At 48.6% G+C, this 17,610-nt stretch overlaps 1 protein-coding gene across 2 annotated transcripts; it reads left to right on the top strand.

Annotated features, from left to right (window-relative positions):
• On the top strand, positions 1 to 16,182 carry LOC132467387 (uncharacterized). Of its 2 annotated transcripts, none has more exons than XM_060064644.1 (13): positions 1 to 2,914; positions 4,415 to 4,557; positions 5,557 to 5,670; positions 6,957 to 7,151; positions 7,692 to 7,869; positions 8,240 to 8,423; positions 9,991 to 10,088; positions 10,258 to 10,674; positions 10,878 to 11,054; positions 11,769 to 11,923; positions 12,005 to 12,115; positions 12,494 to 12,717; positions 13,062 to 16,182. In XM_060064644.1, the coding sequence occupies exons 1-13, from the start codon at positions 2,734 to 2,736 to the stop codon at positions 13,888 to 13,890; spliced, it is 3,006 nt and encodes a 1,001-aa protein (XP_059920627.1). In that variant the 5' UTR covers positions 1 to 2,733; the 3' UTR covers positions 13,891 to 16,182. The 2 variants fall into 2 exon arrangements, with proteins under 2 accessions (XP_059920627.1, XP_059920626.1); XM_060064643.1 differs by having other exon boundaries at positions 2 to 207; positions 2,067 to 2,914; positions 11,769 to 12,115.
• The last annotated feature ends 1,428 nt before the right edge of the window (positions 16,183 to 17,610 follow it).

Here is a 17,610-nt window from a genome sequence, read left to right as displayed (position 1 = left end):
AGCGCCGGAGGTGGATGTGCGCACGGTGACTCACTCGTCCACTCAGCTTTCCTCAGGAGCTAACGAGACCTTTCTAATGGCGCGACTTCTCCTCAAACCATCCGACACCCGCCACAAAATGTCTTTTAAATCAGCGGGTTTTATGGAGGAGGTGAATGGAATGCGGTCGACGTGCTTTTAGAGGCGAAGGGCCTGCAGGAATTTGCGGTGAGCTTTTGTCCGTGATCAGCTCGTGTTCGGCTCAGGACGGTGTGTTCCTGTGGTGGAAGCATGGGGGGTGGTGGGGATCTTCAGGACCACAGGAGTCCAAAGAGCTCCAATACCCCGCTCTCTGCTCTCAGGGGGAACGGAATCCAACTCCATAATCGGTTTACCTTAGGAGTGAGTTGTTTGCTTCCACGTTCAGTTAGTTCACTACTGAAGAGGACTGAAACTGAACCATAACTGAATTACATAATGATTCGATTTTCAGTCCGATAAAAGAAATCGAAGAGGGATTTCAAAATGCCTGTGGCTGGCGATGCTCACCGTTCAAATCAAACATGGTCATCTGGGTTTATTGTTCTGAGCATAGAGGACATCAACTACTGCTAATGTAACGAGTCATCATGAGAGGACCATATTTATCTGTTTATGTCGGTTGCTTCTCTGATGTTGTGGAGAAAGCGGGGCTTGGTAGATTCCTCATCGGCCTCACAGCGTGGAGCAGCACATGTTGAGGCCAGAGGGGTCCCAGCTGTGTTTTGGGTGTGCACACAAAATTTGTTTCTGTGCCGGTGTGTGCATGCATGCATGCCTGTGTGTGTGTGTGTGTGTGTGTGTGTGTGTGTGTGTGTGTGTGTGTGTGTGTGTGTGTGTGTGTGTGTGTGTGTGTGTGTGTGCGCGCGTGCATATGTGTGTGTGTGTGTGTGTGTGTGTGTGTGTGTGTGTGTGTGTGTGTGTGTGTGTGTGTTTGTGTGCGCATGCATGCGTGCATGCATATGTGCATGTGTGTGTGTGTGTGTGTGTGTGTGTGTGCGTGTATCTGTGTGTTGACCCTACTCTATGTTAATGTCACCAGCGGTTTGTTGGTCATGTGACCCATGTGTCAGTGCCGGTGTTCATCACATGTGAAGACACCGTCGGCCTACGTTACGTGTCCAGCTCCCCGTTCAGCTGGACGCCAGGGGGGGCTTCAGAAGGCACGTCAACAAGACAAGACATGAGAGAAAGGTCCAGGAGGAGAGGATATGAACATGTCTTCAAATAGAAAGGGACTTTGCACTTACTTAAGTGCAATGACACAAATATGACAGGGGGGGGAATGTGTGTGCCTCTCTCTCTCTCTCTCTCTCTCTCTCTCTCTCTCTCTCTCTCTCTCTCTCTCTCTCTCTCTCTCTCTCTCTCTCTCTCTCTCTCTCTCTCTTTGTGTGTTTGTGTTGTTTTCTGTTGTGTACTGTCGTCATTGTCCCCTGCCCGTTCCTAGGGACCTGTGTGAAAGCTCATTTATTTAACATACAATATTTATGTCTCAAAGGGGCGGAAATAAAAAATATCGCCTGGGCTAATTGTTCAGTAAGACGTGATTGGCCATCTGGGACTGCTTTATGTTGTTCTGCTTTTAACCAAGTACAGAGATGGAGGTGCTTTTAAAAAAGAGAACATTTCCACAGCCTACGTACAATATTCAGACAGACGGTGAGAGGATAATTACGATAAGAGAAAGAAAACAGACAAGCTCGAGTTATTCCGGATCATGGACGTCTTGCGCCCTCAAGTGGCAATAAACTGTAAGGGAAGAAATAAGATAAAAAATGATAGGAGAATAGCTGACGATCATGAGGGGGTTTACTAAGGAATATAATATAGAATAGAAGGCACAAGTTGGAATAAAGTTCCTATTTTATGGTAATGAATGAACCTGCATTGATATGCCTATAATTATCCCTTCATGTGGCATTAATTATCAATTGAAGTGGTTTACCATTTTATTAGCATTTTATGTTTGTGGTAAATTGTGTTTAATGTAATGTTTTTAAAGGACTCAATAAGAAGGATAGGCCAAGAACAAACCATTGTATTTGCAGGTAGAAGCAGTATCATCTGGGAACACAAAGAGGCATGCTGACCTTCTAGATCTGACTTCACGCAGCCCCTCCGAGCCACGAGACAATGTGGCCCTTCCAGAGAAAACATCCCATAATGACAGCGTGGGTGGCCGTCACTCCCACAGTCAAAAAACCAACACGTGTCGTAGAGAAGACGACAGGAGATACACGCCAGCCTGCCAGAATCACAACAAACACCCACACAGTCAGTGTGTGTGTGTGCGTGTTAGTGTGTTTGTATTTGTGTGTGTTTGTGTATGTGGGTGTATGTTTATGTGTGTGTGTGTGTGTGTGTGTATGTGCATGCGTGTGTATGCTAGTGGGTGTATGTGTGCGTGTTAGTGTGTGTATGTGTCTATCTATGTGTGTTTGTGTGTGTGTACTCGTGTGTCTTAGCGTGTATGTTTGTATGAATGTTTATGCGTGTGTATGCGTGATAGTGTGTGCGTGTTTATGTAGGTTTGTGTACGTGTGTGTGCGTGCGTGCATGTGCATGTGCATGCATTTGTGTGCACGTGTACTGCAGGCTGGTGTTTGTTAATAAACAGCTCAGAGAAGAGCGTCTTCATTCACGGCTCCAGCAGCAGCCGTCTACGTCTGCAGAAAACGGCCAGCGCCGGAGAGCAGAGAGCAGCGCTGATTAAAGATGGATGTGAGACTCGTGTCAGGAGGCCCCTGGGCCGGCTGCCAGGACTGTCAGCCGCTCAGGTGTCAGCGGCTGGCCGCAGCAACGGGAGCAGAGAACCGGAGATCAGCAGGAGGATCACGTCCTCCCGGGGGGCGAAAAGGCTGCACTCACCGCGGCACACCTAGTCCAGAACAAACAGGTAAGATGTTTATCCCGCTGTGTATGTTTTGTCCTCATTAGACTGAAAGGCAGATCTTAGGATTGGAGAATTAAGGGTGTTACAGACGTAAGGAGGTCCGTGGAGGATTGGATCAATAACGGGGGATCGATGCACACTAATGAGCAAGAAGGGTAAGAGCCTGAAATGGGGGATTCTGTTCATGGATGATGGGAGAGGTGTTTACAGTTACCCTCGCTGTCATCTTCTTCAATCTGCATGTGTATGTGGCGATTAAACATCATGACTCATGTAAAAATATCAGCTAAAAAATAGCAGTGAAGTGTCCTACTGAACAGTTACTGAATAGAAAAACCCCAAGAAAAACAGCTCAGGCCTATAATAATGAGACATTGTTCCGGCCTTTTGATGGAGGGAGGAAACAGAGACATGAAACGGCTGACCACAATACATCTTCAAAAGACCAAATACAGCGCAGTCAGGAGACTCCTTCTGCTGACTCATCCCTTAACCACCAGACCTGCCGCACATCCGCTGGTTTCTTCTATGTTTACCGGAGTAAAGCCGTCCGTTGGTATTCTAAAAATAAACCCAGCTAATATTCCCACCATGTGCCGCTAGAAGGTGCAGGAGCAGCATAGCTGTCGCGTGTGAAAAGCTCAGGGTGCTCAACCACACAGCCTTGGTTGGTGGTGAGCGGTGGGTATTGTAGACTGCATTGGAGGCAGACTGTGGTCACCGTTGTCGGGATAAGGCCTATCTGTCACCAGCTGGGCTGAGGTTCACTCATGCACGCAGGTGAGCTTGGGTTACCGTTCCTTGCTTGTCAGCCGGTCTGCTTCCAGTTTCAGAAGCACTCAGCCCCACAGATGACAAAGCACTGCGATTGAGTTGCACACGCTGCAGCTAATATGCTGACAACGAGAAACACTGGACTTATGTTAACTTATGGGGCGCTTGCCAACAATAACGTCTAGTTCTGTGTTACTCTACTCCTGCTTGGGTAGGCATGTATTACAATTGGACAAACTGTTGGAAAAGTTATTTACAGCAGCCTGTATCTGCGTATGCTTTTAGCAGTCATCGTATTACTCGCAACCCTAATGCACTTAGCGCTTGAAGTCAACACTTTCAGCAACAAATTACAATAATGAGGAAAAATCATTTTGAATCATTTTGTCAGATGAAAAGGCCCATATGATCTGAGAAGTGTCTTACGGTAAGTTTGAGATGTACACTTTCAGCAACACATTTCTAAGAAACATAATTTCGACTCATCTTGTCAGATGAAAAGGCCCAGATGATCAAAAAATTATCTCATGACCTAGGTCGACTTTCCACTCAACAAACAAACACCATTTCTTCACTAGACCAGTCGGAGAGAGTCAAAGCCGTCCTCCCTGTCCACTGATTGCATGACAGAACCGAACCACGATCAACACACTGTGTTGTTGAGCGACTACAAACGCTCCGCCGGGACCGAGGTGCACGGAGGCCTAATCAGCGGCTTTGCTTCCACAGGAAGTTCTCCGTCACACCAGGGGCCAAGGAGGGATGAGGCGATGGCGTCTTCTGGAGCCGAGTCGCCACGACGACGCACTTTGAGGAGGACCACCGGCGGCAGAACCCTGCTCCAGGACCTCCTCCACAAGGGAGGCTCTCACGTGGGTGCCCTCCGTGACCTTCTGTACAAGGCCCACCCGTGGGTGCTCTCCATGACCTTCTGTACAAGGCCCACTCGTGGGTGCCCTCCATGACCTGCTGTGTCGGGGAGATTCATTTGCATTACTTTTACATTCACATTCAGGGCATTTAGCAGATGCTTCTATCCAAAGCGACTCACATAAAGTACATTTTTTTAAAACGAAAGAGAAATAAAATATGTCTGTCGGTACAGTCAGGACGTTAAAACCAAGTGGCAATCACTAACGATCGCTAGCCCATTCCCTGTATACAACAAAGAAAGGATAAGATGCTACACAATGCTACGTACGATTTTAGTGCCAGGTCAAACAACCTACAATAGGTGCATACATTAAGTGGCAGGATGTACATCATCATCATCATTCGCATCATCATCATCATCATCATCATCATCATCATCATCATCATCATCATCATCATCATCATCATCATCATCATCATCATCATCATCCTAGTTTAATTTATCGAGGTCGGAATTATTCCTCTCCCGAGTTTGGGGCCTGTCGGACTCGACTCGATCGTCTTAAATGCCCTCTCCACACATACAACCTACAATAAGTGTGTATGAGGGGTGGGAGGGAGGCTGTGCCGAGTCCAGGTGAACTCTGAACAGGTGAGTCTTAAGTCCGATCCGTAGGTGCTCTCCATGACCTGCTGTACAAGGGAGACTCACCCCTGGTTTCCACACAACAAGCTCCTTACTGTCAGCCCATATAGCAGGCTTTGTTTCTCCCCACTCGCATGCATATGGATACACATGTTCCATATTCACACATATTACTGTTCTGGACCTTCTGCTGTGACACGCATTTCCCGTCTGGGATTGATAAAGTACAATCCTCTCTTTATGGACATTAGTGTACTGGCGTCATAACAGAGTTGGCTTCACTTCACTCTTTTTCGCAATGTCGAACTCATGTACAGTAAGTAGTGTGACGCAGTGTTTGGTTTGTTAACAGGCCCCAGGTGAGTTGGGCAGGGAGCCCAGGCTCATCCAGTCCATAGCCGGTCTGATGAGGGGCAAGGGTCAGCTGCTGCTCCTGGAGAGACCTGATGCTGTGGAGGTCTACAAGGTCAGCGAGCTGCCTGTCATTCTGGCAACATGACACCCTGCTGGGCTGGGATACAGTGGAAGTTGACCAACCGTCACATGTGGAACCACACACACACACACACACACACACACACACACACAGTCATGCACAGACACACACACACACAGACACACACACACACGCGCACATACACACACCACACACACACACACACAGACGCACACGCGCACACACATACACAGACGCACGCACAAGCACTCACACACACACACAGACACACACGCGCATACACAGACGCGCGCACACACACACACACACACACACACACACACACACACACACACACACACACACACACACACACACACACACACACACACACACACACACACACACACACAGAAACACTTATGCTGGGTAACACACATACATACACACACACACACACACACACACACACACACACAACACACATGCATGCACACACTTCAACATATCAGCAAATCATCAATATCAGTAAATGTTGATGACAATGAACAGGATGGAGACAGTGTGGGAGGACATCTGAGCACAGATCCGGCCAAAAGATAAAAAGCTGTCAATGAAGCATCTCCTGGCAAGGAACATTTTCCAAGGAGTAGATCTAATATCAAGCAAGAACATGAAATCCAAACACACATCTGACCACAGAGCTTATCTTCCAGTACCAACTCTGAACAGTCTGAAGACAATCACCTGAAGACAGCTCAGGAGGTAGAGCAGGCTGATTTGTAAGGGTTGCTAGTTCGATCCCCGGCTCCTCCTAGTTGAGTGTCGAGGTGTCCCTGAGCAAGACGACTAACTTTACCTGCTCCTGTTGAGCTGGCTATCTCTGGCATTGGATAAGAGCGTCTGCTTAATGCCCATATGTAAAATGTACATAGTATCCTGAACTCATGCGTCATAACACAATGTGTCTACACAAAGTGTGTCTGAACATAGTGTCTGTGGTGTGATCTGCCTCTTCTGAAAAGCCATGTTGAAAGTATCTGAGACTGATTCCTAGAACCCCCACATAACCAAACCGTATTTCCGTGAAGAGACACAAACCAGACCTGTCCTCACCTTGGACCCACAGCCAATGGGGAAAATACTCACTTTGCTGTCTTTCATTTACTTTAATACACTCGCTGACTCGTTGGACTTTGCTTTGATCGATGATGAAAATGTGCTAGTGTTCCCGGGGTCCTTACTACGTCGTCCCCGGTGAATGCTTTCATGTGTCGACTAATAAATGGCCCTGTTTATCTGGGTGTTTCCTGCAGCTTAACAAGCCCCCGGTCCGTTCAAAGGGAGCTGCTGCCGACCAGTTGTACCTGCCGAGGATACCGAGAAGGCCCTCAAACCTGGCCTCGCTCAGGGCGTCCCTGAGCAACTCCTGTCCCTACCTGTGCGACCAGCGAAGAGGCAGTGTGTCCTCCATGTGCTCCCAGAAAACCGTCAACTGGGATAAAAAGACGGTAATTCAAAAATGTAATAAAAAATAGCTAAGACTCAACACTCACTTGTTCAGAGCACACCTAGATTATGCATAGCCTCCCCCCCCAGCCCCCACTAACCCCCTCTTACGCACTTATTGTACGTTGTACGTTCTGGCACTTGTAGCGCAACAGTACTTAGCATTGTGTAGCATCTTACCCTAGGTATCTTTGTTGTATACAGGGCATGGGTTAACCTAGCGATTGTTAGTGCTTGGCACTTGGTTATATGAACATCCTTACTGAACCAACAGCGATGTATTCTTGTTTTTCTTACTCCTGACAAATGTACTTGTTGACATTTTTATCCTATTGAGGCTTTTACTTTTGGATAAAGAGTCTGCCAAATGCCCTAAATGTAAATGTAATTAATGACAAATCGTGTTTGATATTTACGTTAACAAATTGTTGTCGGTTGACGCTTTTGGCCCAGCGTTATCGACCAATCGGAATCCAGCATTCAGCGACGCTGAATCAGACACAGCATGACCTCACCCTCCGTCTCCTCCCCTCTGACGACAGAGCAGCCTGAAGGCCCTGGCTGAGGCTAAGAAGTCCAACGTCACCGTGACGATGACCTACCTGGGGCTGCGCAACGCCCACTCCGGCTCAGGCACCTTACAGGACGAGCTGCGGGTCCTCCAGCAGGTGAACGGGGGGGAGAACCTCTGCGTGTTCAAAGGCCTGGTAACACCCGGAGGTAAGGGCCTCGGATTGACCTGTGAAATTCAACATTGCGTCAGCCGGCCCGTGCTTTCATCCACGCCAAGGTTAATACTTTGGAGTGCAATCATTGTGTTCAAAGGGTTTGGTTTTTTTTGCGGCAGTGTTTGAACAATGCTGTACCTTCTAACGAATACAAAGACCACGGATCAATTATGACATCGTAGAGCAATGCTGTACCTTCTAACGAATAGGACAGACCACGGACCTGCTGCACCTTTTAACGAATACGACCATGACCATGAATGGACTGTCGCCATCACGCGCCCTTCTAGGTTTCCTTTGCTTGAATTCATGCTCTCAACCTCAAGAGCCAAGTTGTGTTTCGTTGGGTTCTCCTCCCGCAGAGCGGTTCCAGTTCCTGTCCCAGCGACACCGGGGCTACCCCTTCAGCGCCACCATGTATGTCGACGGCCTGATGGCCGCCCGCATCAGCTCCTGCTGCGAGTACCGCTACTCCCCGGGCTTCCAGCAGGGCCAGCGGAGCTGCTTCAGACTGGCCTGGCTCTCCGGGGGAACGCCCTGCCACAGGTGTCCGCCTCGCACTTACCTCCCACGTGCATGGGAACTAAGGGGGTCTGCACACCGCCCGGAGAAACACCCACACATCCGGGGAGGTGGGGGCGGTGAGGGTGGAGTTGAGGTTGGGTCTGGGCGGGGATAAGCTCAGGAGGTAGAGCGGGTTGGCTGGTAGTTAGATCGCCGTCTTCTCCTAGCTAGAGTGTCGAGGTAATAATAATAATAAATTGGATTTATATAGCGCTTTTGTCGCACTCGAAGCGCTTCACAGAGGACAATACAACAAATAAATAAATACACAAAATAAATGCAAAGTTGATGGGGAGGGGGGGGGGGGGGGGGGGTGGTCTAGGAGTAGGCAGAGGAGAAGAGATGGGCCTTGAGATGGGACTGGAAGATGGGGCGAAGAGTTCCAGAGTCTGCGAGCTGCCCTGGAAAATGCTCTGTGGCCAAGGCTGCAGAGTTTTGCTGTGTGGGTGGAGAGGAGACCGGCTGAGGAGGATCTGAGGGAGCAGGGGAGGGGGGGAGGGTTCATAGGGGAGAGGAGGTCAGTGAGATACGGGGGGGCCAGATGGTGGAGAGCTTCATAGGTGACCAGGACCAGGAGTTTGGAATGGTTCCGGTGGGAGATGGGGAGTCAGTGGAGGTTTCTGAGGACTGGGGTGATGTGGTGCCAAGATTTGGTGTGAGTGAGGAGGAGACTCTCCCGGAGGGCTGCTGCTGCTGCGATGTGGACCAGCTGGAGTCTGTTGATGGAGGTTGTGCTGATGCCGGAGAGGAGAGAGTTGCAATAATCGAGGGCGGGGGGGAGATGAATGCGTGGATGAGTCTTTCGGCAGCGGGGGGTTGTTGTTGTGAGGAGCGGTCTCTGAGTGAGGCAGCTCACCCTCAGAGCTGTCGCCTTGCATGGTTGACTCTGCGGTAAACGTGTGTATACACAGCTGTATGTCGCTTTGGATAAAAGCGTCCGCTAAATGCCCTGAATGTAAATCAGGTCAAAAATTCTTCCGGCCTGGGAGTAGAAAACCAGTCCCAGGATGTGCTGGTCTTGGACTGGGTGCTCCTCAACCCAGTCACTGCCACCCAGTGACTCGGTGACGGTTTGTGGCTGGCGGATGACGCGTGGTCCACTTCCCAACCCCACGAGAGCAAACCATGATATTAAAGATCAACATCCGCCATCTGCAATGACGTGAACCCAACCGTTGAGTCTGTTTACTTATTTATCGTATCTTGCTTTGTAATATCATATCCACTCTTTGACATTATATATTGCTTTCGTACCATCACTTCCTGCTATTGCGATGTCCCCTTTTGTTGCGGTAACACCGCAAACGTCTCCAGTATGGGATTAATAAAGGAGATTATGAAACGGAAAGTAGAAAGCACAATACCTTTTCCCATCACGTTTGGTTCCACCTTAGCTCCACCGCGTGTTTTCTCTTCTAAAGAACGCATTAGGGCTATATGCAGGCAATATAAGATGCCTGATTAATTCACTGTACCCTGGCTGTGGAATCGTGTTGTGAGAAAAATAAAGGAGTCAAAATAAGAGCACAGCTTTTCTCATCTCTTTCAGATGTACAAGTCTCCGAAACAAATACGGCTCCTGCCAGCAGCTGAACAATGGCACAAAGGAGAATTTAATTCCCCCGCTAGACCGGAACGCTGGCAAAGGTAGAAAGGCAGCAAATGAGTGTCTCAATTTTCCATGACTTCCTCCTGCTTATTCATCAAAACATGTATTGAGAGCAGGCCCGAGTCTTTGTTTCCAATGGACTGTTTCCACGACAGAACACCGCACGGAACACTTTTCTTAAACCCTCGTCTAATTTCCTTGGACTAGCCCCCGATGAGGAGCATCACTCAGCCCCCCCGCTCCTCCCCGCCGCAAAGCCAGAGAAGAAGAAGAAGAAGACGTTGAGGCAGAGGACACGGGAGCACAGCCGGGAGGCCAGCTGTCCGTCCAGCGACAGCGAGGAGGACCCCGCGCCCGCAGCCGCCAAACGTTCCTCCAAGCCCAAGAGACGCAAGGGCCGCCCCGGTCCGAGGGAGGGCAAGGGTGGGACGGGGGGCAGCGGCGGAGAGGGGAGGAGGCGGGGCAGTAAGGCGGACCCCAAGGAGACTCAGGTGCTGGGGGGCTACGACGGCAGAACCGCGACTCACAAACAGGTCCAAACAGACCAGGAGTCCCCCGGTCAGGGCAGGACCCCGCGGGCCAGGAGGGGGGTGGTGAACTCTGGGAGAGGGGTGGTGGACTCCGGTGAGTGCAGTTCATCTGACTTCAAGTGCCCTCCGCTTCCTGCTCTGTTGTGGTCCCAGATCTGCGACCACAACAGAGCAGGAAGCGGAGGGCCTGGCAGCGGACGAGGTCGGCCTGCTGGAGCTGTTTTTCCTTTTCGATTTTGTTTTTTAACGGACAAAAGTTTCCTTTCTCCTCCTCGTTTTTTGGTTCGCCCTCCAAAGGGGGTCCGCAGGACAAGGAAGCCCTGACGAGGCACAAAGCGGGAAGAAAGACGGAGCCCGGAACAAATGAGAAAAGCAGAGATGGGGATGGAACCAAGGACTACTATGAAGAGTGTTTGGACATGAGTGCAGCGCTGGAGCGGCGCCCAAACCAACACAACTGGTTCAAGGCAAACAGTATGTATAACGTGTCAGAGGACGAACCCGGTGACCGTCCAGCCCTTACATAATACGCTCCAGCACTTTAGGGGGAATTATGTAATGTAGCATATATTATCCAAACGTGCTTCATTCAGCATAAATTGTATCCTGTTGGGCTTTTACTGACATACACACACACACATTTACACACATGGAAACACAGGCGCACACACACACACACACACACACACACACACACACACACAAATACACATATCACATCCTTATAATTGTATCCTGTTGGACAGAAATTTTGCTATTAAAAGTTAGTGCTAAACTTCTTACATGAACAGTACTATGAATTACACAATGAACGACACCATGAACTACTCAATGAAGTACTCCATAAACGACATCATGAATCACATCATGATCTACAACATGAACTATTCCATTAAATACACCATGAACTACACCAGGATCTACACCATGAACTACACTATGAACTACTCCATGAACTAAACCATGATCTGCAACATGAACTAATCCATTAAATACACCATGAACTATACCATGATCTACACCATGAACTACACTATGAACTACTCCATGAACTAAACCATGATCTACAACATGAACTCCATTAAGTACAACGCATGCCACACATGAACTAAACCATGGACCAAATGCGTCCCTCTGCCATAATGAAAGCCTCAGTCGTACTAACCACCTGACTCTCTGTGTGATAAGTCTTGGAGCGATGTCGTCTGAAGAAGCGCCTGGCAGCAGGCCCCCCAGGGACCAGCTCCGACCTGGAGCCTAGCGAGTGTGAGAGCGAGGAAGAGGTTCCCCCTGAAGACGAGCCAGCAGAACCAGATGTGGAAGAACCCCCACCAGAACCAGAGGTGGAGGAACCCCCACCAGAACCAGAGGTGGAGGAACCCCCACCAGAACTGGAGGTGGAGGAACCCCCAGCAGAACCAGAGGTGGAGGAACCCCCACCAGAACCGGAGGTGGAGGAACCCCCACCAGAACCAGAGGTGGAGGTTCCCCCAGCAGAGCCAGAGAACCTGGGAGAAGAAGATCTGCAGACACAGGCAGGACGAAAACAAACATTTACAACGTGAAATTCGTAAAAAAAGATTTTGAGACAAATACAAAGTAAACTCGAACAAATGTTAAACTAAAGTAATCATTCATGTTAAGGAAGTATTTAAGTCTTGTAAGTTATGCAAACAACTAGCATAAAGAAAGGTTTTTTCAAATACTATGGAGGTTTGAATATACCATAATATTACATTAACAAAGCCCTTAACAAAAACTAAATAAGAACAAAATAACACAAAAAAGCCACAAAATCACAAAATCCCCAACCTGTGTTTAATTCCACCTTAAAAGAAAGGCACCATTTTCCCATCGTCCGGCGCTGCCGCGTATACTTGATTAACCCGGCCGTGTCGGCGTTCCACCTGCAGCTTGACGCCATGATGGCGGTGCTGAACGCGTCGGATGAGGTGGAGCAGCTGGTGCTGAGGAACACGGGCCTGACCGACGACCTGCTGTGGAACCTGGTGGAGGTGCTGAAGAGGAGCCCCTCCGAGGTCACCCTGCTCAACCTCAACCTCAACCGCATCGGCCCGTTCGGAGCCCACGTCCTACTGGACCTGATCAGAGCCAAGCCCCAGGTCCAAGGGATACAGTGAGTTCTGGTGGCCTGAGAGAGGTGGGGGTGTCAGTACTGGACCACCTCTGAATGCCACACACATATTTCTTGCATGTAGTTATACCCGCAGAATCATGTATGCACGCATAAACGCACAAAAACACACACACATAAACATTTTCAAGCAGGTCAAATAGTTAAGCCAAACTAAACGTCTTCTTATTCGGCTTGTTCTGAGAAGTGATCCCCTTTGATGTTTGTTTGTTTGTCACCTGACCTTGGTGGACAGTTTCAAATGTGTTTGATAATTAAAGCTGAAGGACCTCTGATGGAAATCAAGCGGCCATCATCTGCACTGCACTGCGCTCTTCTGTCCACAGCATATTCGGAAACAAACTGCGCGACTACGGCCTCCAAATCCTGGTGAACGGGATAGTGGAGCTGCAGGAGCAGACGGCCAGCGAAGCAGTCCTCCAAGACAGCATGCTCCTCCAGTCAGACCAGGACCTCCAATACACCATGCCCCTACAGTCAGAGCAGCACCTCCAACAAGCCATGCTCCCTCAATCAGAGCAGCTCTTCCAGTCAGAGCTGCACCTCCAACACACCATGCCCCTTCAGTCAGAGCAGCACCTCCAACAAGCCATGGCCCTTCAGTCAGAGAATCCCCTCCAGTCAGAGCAGCACCTCCAACACACCGTGCCCCTTCAGTCCGAGCAGCAGGTGAACCCGGACCACCTCGTCAGCCTGAGCGCTACGTGGGGCTCTCTCAGCATCTTCACCCTGCTGGAGCTTGACATCGGGGGGAATGGCCTCGCCAGCGACGGGCTGCGGCTGCTGGCGGCGTACATGAGACACTACTCCTCCCTGCAGTACCTGGGCCTGGCGCAGACCAGCGGGGCTGACCTCGCCGCGTGGAAGGAGCTGTTTGACAGCCTCAAGGAGAACAGCTCGCTCACTCACATCGTCCTGGACGAGAGCAGCCTGGGGGACCCGGGGGTGCGGATGCTGGCCGACGTGCTGCGGGTCAGCGTCAGCCTCCGGCTGGTGGACCTGGACAGGAATGGCATCAGTGACGTGGGAGGGAACGACCTCATGGGGGCGTTGCTCTGCAGGACTCGGTGTCCACTGAGCCACCTGAGCCTTCAGGAGAATGACATCAGCCCGGGACTCATGAGACGCATACAGGAGGAGGTGAAGAATACCTGACACCAAACGACTCAACGATGACGAGTAACATGTAGTTAAAGGTGCTGCAGGAAAGGTTTTTGAGTGACAGTAGATAATATTTGCCACCCTCTCTGCTCCCTCCCGCCCTGTGTTTCTCTGTCATTGGGAAGGGATGCATTCACTCCCCTTTGATTGACAGGCAAAATGTTTTTCCTGAACCAATCAAGGAAGAGCTGTCCTCCGAATGGGTTCCATACAGATGCAGGTGCAGTTAACCAGAGAAGATATTTCACAGGGCATTCAACCGCTGCCTTTGTAACAAATTAAAGTCAAATGATGGTTCTTAAATAATGCCTGCAGTACCTTTAAATGTAAATGAATGTACTGCAATACACATTGTTCAAAGAGTATTCATATCTTCACATTAATCCCCAAAATCAAATATGCTACAGTGATCCGATGTAAAAAAAATACCTGAATCTCCTGCTTCTAGGCCACGGGTTCTCATAGCGCCCCTGATCCCCGGATACTAATCCCAGATAAGCCCCTCAACCCAGAGAAACCAGATCATTCATCAAGTATGACAGGATGTCTTAGGGGATGTGTCCCACAACCTATACCCAGGTCCTCAGTTTCCCCCCCTTGGCAGCGCCGTGAAACGACCCAGTTCATGACAGTGGCCGCCTCGAACAACCCGGAGAATGTTCTCTTTCACCAATTACCACGTCTCAGACCGGAAAAACATTAGTACGATTTGTTGTTCAGAAACTGCCAGGAAAGAATTCAGCTGGCGCTGGTCTTGGTCCTCCTCGACTAGAATGCTGCCAGTTACAACCCGCCAGTCTGTTCTGAGGCTCCCAGCATCGGCTCAAGTCGAGCCCACGGGAAAACACAGATCTCCTGCTGCTTCCCCTGCACGCCCAGCCCAGGACGTACAGCTCGACCCCTGTAGGGTAGAGCCAGGCCTCATTCAGACAATGTTTGAATTAGACTCAATTGCAGTCTGGATCGGCTTGAAGAGAGCACTCCTATTTAGATGTGATTCTGGTTGAATGCAGCGTCTTCTTCCTCTTATTCCTCCTGCTTCTTGATTGCAAGGAATTGATTGATTTCAATAATTAGATTTTCACAAGTTCACTGCAGTAATAAGACCTCCGATCTGAGATCAGTCCCCTGTCTGGTGATCTGTAGTCAACACACCGCCGTTCCTGTCAGAGGTGTGGAGAAACTAGGGCAACTACACACACACAACTACACGACGCCCTCGGGTCGTTGTTCTTTCAACGACGACAATTTGATAATAACCTTACGTGTGATCAAAGCTTGTCATGGCAGGAAAGATCCCCACCGAATGCTCAGAAGGCTGCCAATAGGGACTCTGCTGAAACCTATCCCTCCACGTTTCATCTCCAGTCTCATGGATTAACTCCCCCAGTGATAACAGTCCTCTGGAACAGCTTTGCCCCGGATGACAGACAAATTAGTCTGGCGCACCTGAGGATTACAAAACCCAGTCGCAGTTTCAGCGGCTAAAATATTAAACTCTGCAGTGTACCATAGACCTAATTCACCTAGAACGTTCATAAGTAGAAAGTTATATGCTAACCCTTACCCTCTTATCCTAGCTATCTTTGTTGTTTACAGGGAATGGGTTAACCTAACAATTGTTAGTGCTTGCCACTTGGTTCTATCAACATTCTGACTATACCAACAGTGGTATATTGTTGTTCCTCCTTCTTCTGACAAAATTACTTATTGTAAGTCGCATTGGATAAAAACATCTGCTGAATTCCCTAAATGTAAATGTAAATGTAAGGAACATTTAGATGGTTTGATTGGGTTGTCATGGTTTCCCCAAAAATTCTGGAAAGTTTCCCCAACCAACCAACCAATATGGCCACTAGGGCATAAGGGCCCTTTCCTACCAACAGATGCATGCATGTGATACAGTGCAGTTGTGGTCATGCAGGCTGATTCAGCCCTATTCTGATCATTCGAGAACTTCATTAACTCCCATTGATACTGAGAGTCGTCCGTTTACACCTGGACATGGTGTGTATCGATAGCCTGCTGTATTTCACTGCCTCCTGCAGCTCAGTGCATCTTTTGTCTCTGGGACAACGTGACCTTAGAATACCCTGAAATGAACACTTCCCTGAAAAAAATCCAGAAGCTATTGCCACAATGTTACCTGTTCCTTCTCGCTTTTAGAATAAACACAGACAAATGTTTAAGTGAAGTGAGTATTGTGTATGTTTTATTTACTATTCTTCAGTAATGGAATCAGAATCGTATTTTAGGATTTTTTTATAAATGTATTAATAAATATTGTAGTAGATATATGTAGATATATCTATCTCAATGATTCTCGTTTTGTTCTCTTTGGCGACACCTTTGGTGATAAAGCGTAATTTTCCCAAAGATTCGAAACAGTGACCCCCAGGTGGTAACATTTATAATACTGCCAATGCCAGGGCTGTCATCCGCAATCACCATTGTGTTACCACAATCAGTGATAGAATGATTACTACATTTGCCAGTCTACATGGTGTTGATATAAACCTTTACCAACCTTTTTTACAGTTCCCAGCCTCAAGCTACATGATTGAAATACAAATATCAAATAAAGTGAAAAGCCCTGCTGATATGAGCTAGTCTGCCCAAGAGTTTGGATATCAATCTAAGGTCTGAGTTGTGCGTCAAGTCAGATGGAGGCAACGGTACCATTTTCATCACCACAAGGATGAACATAAATAATGTGGGAGAGAGACAGCTGAACATTGCCTGCACAATTCGCCTCAGTGTACCGCATTAAGAGGTTGAAGGGGTGTGTGTGTTTGTGTGTGTGTACAGTAGAGCTGCTCTCCCTCCACATTTACAGGCAGAAGATCTGGAGCCGGTGTGTTTGTGTTTAGGGGAGCCAGAGGGCGGTGAACCGGCGTGGATGGCCAACAGCAAAGCCTCCGTTTGGCAGGCTCCCACTCTGACCCTCCAGGTAAACTCTGACTCGGTTTGTTTGGACCGTCCAAAACAGATGGTCCTGGAAAAGCCTCATCGTTGTAAGGAAATTGTTTTCAGTAGAAAGTTTCATAAAAAAAACATGAAAAAATTGGTGTCTGCAAATGGTTGTGTCCATGTTCACCACTAGAGGCTCTTTCAGACATACTTGTAAGATGAAAGCAAGTTTGTCAAAGCCCTTCGTTGGCCTGTGCAAGAACAAATCTAAAATGAAAACAAAGAACACATAACATGTAATTTAGTGACGCCTTCAACACTCTCTTCATCTCCACATTCGGTGGAGGTAGCAGAGAATACTTCTGGCTACGGATGAGAAGGGACGATTTTCTGAGATGATAGCACTCCTGTGAGATCTCTCGTCAACAGAGACGCTCCCGTCATCAGAGCTGCTGTTGGAAGAGATTCATAGATCGTATACGGCTCGGTCGATGACGTGGGCTGTCTACACTGAAGACCGAAGCCAAAGGTTATGATTTGCACACAGCTCATTGCTCAGACTTTGGCACAGACAGAAAAACGCAGCTGAGACCACAAATTATTTGAGCTAAAGATAAGTGAAGTCAATCTTACGTGAGACATCAGTATCTCTTAAAGCATAATGCGAGGGGGGTCTACCTTTCACACTAACTCTGAACCAAAAGGACAATACGGATGTGTTTTCCTCTTAGCCTTGGCTCTTAGCGCATTACAGCATGATGCATGATGATGCATGGAAAAGTATGTGGCCTTTGGAACAATGAC

Source organism: Gadus macrocephalus, chromosome 11 (genome assembly GCF_031168955.1).
Source record: "Gadus macrocephalus chromosome 11, ASM3116895v1".
NCBI classification, from domain to species: Eukaryota; Metazoa; Chordata; class Actinopteri; order Gadiformes; family Gadidae; genus Gadus; species Gadus macrocephalus.
This window is presented reverse-complemented; position numbering and strand designations above follow the sequence as displayed.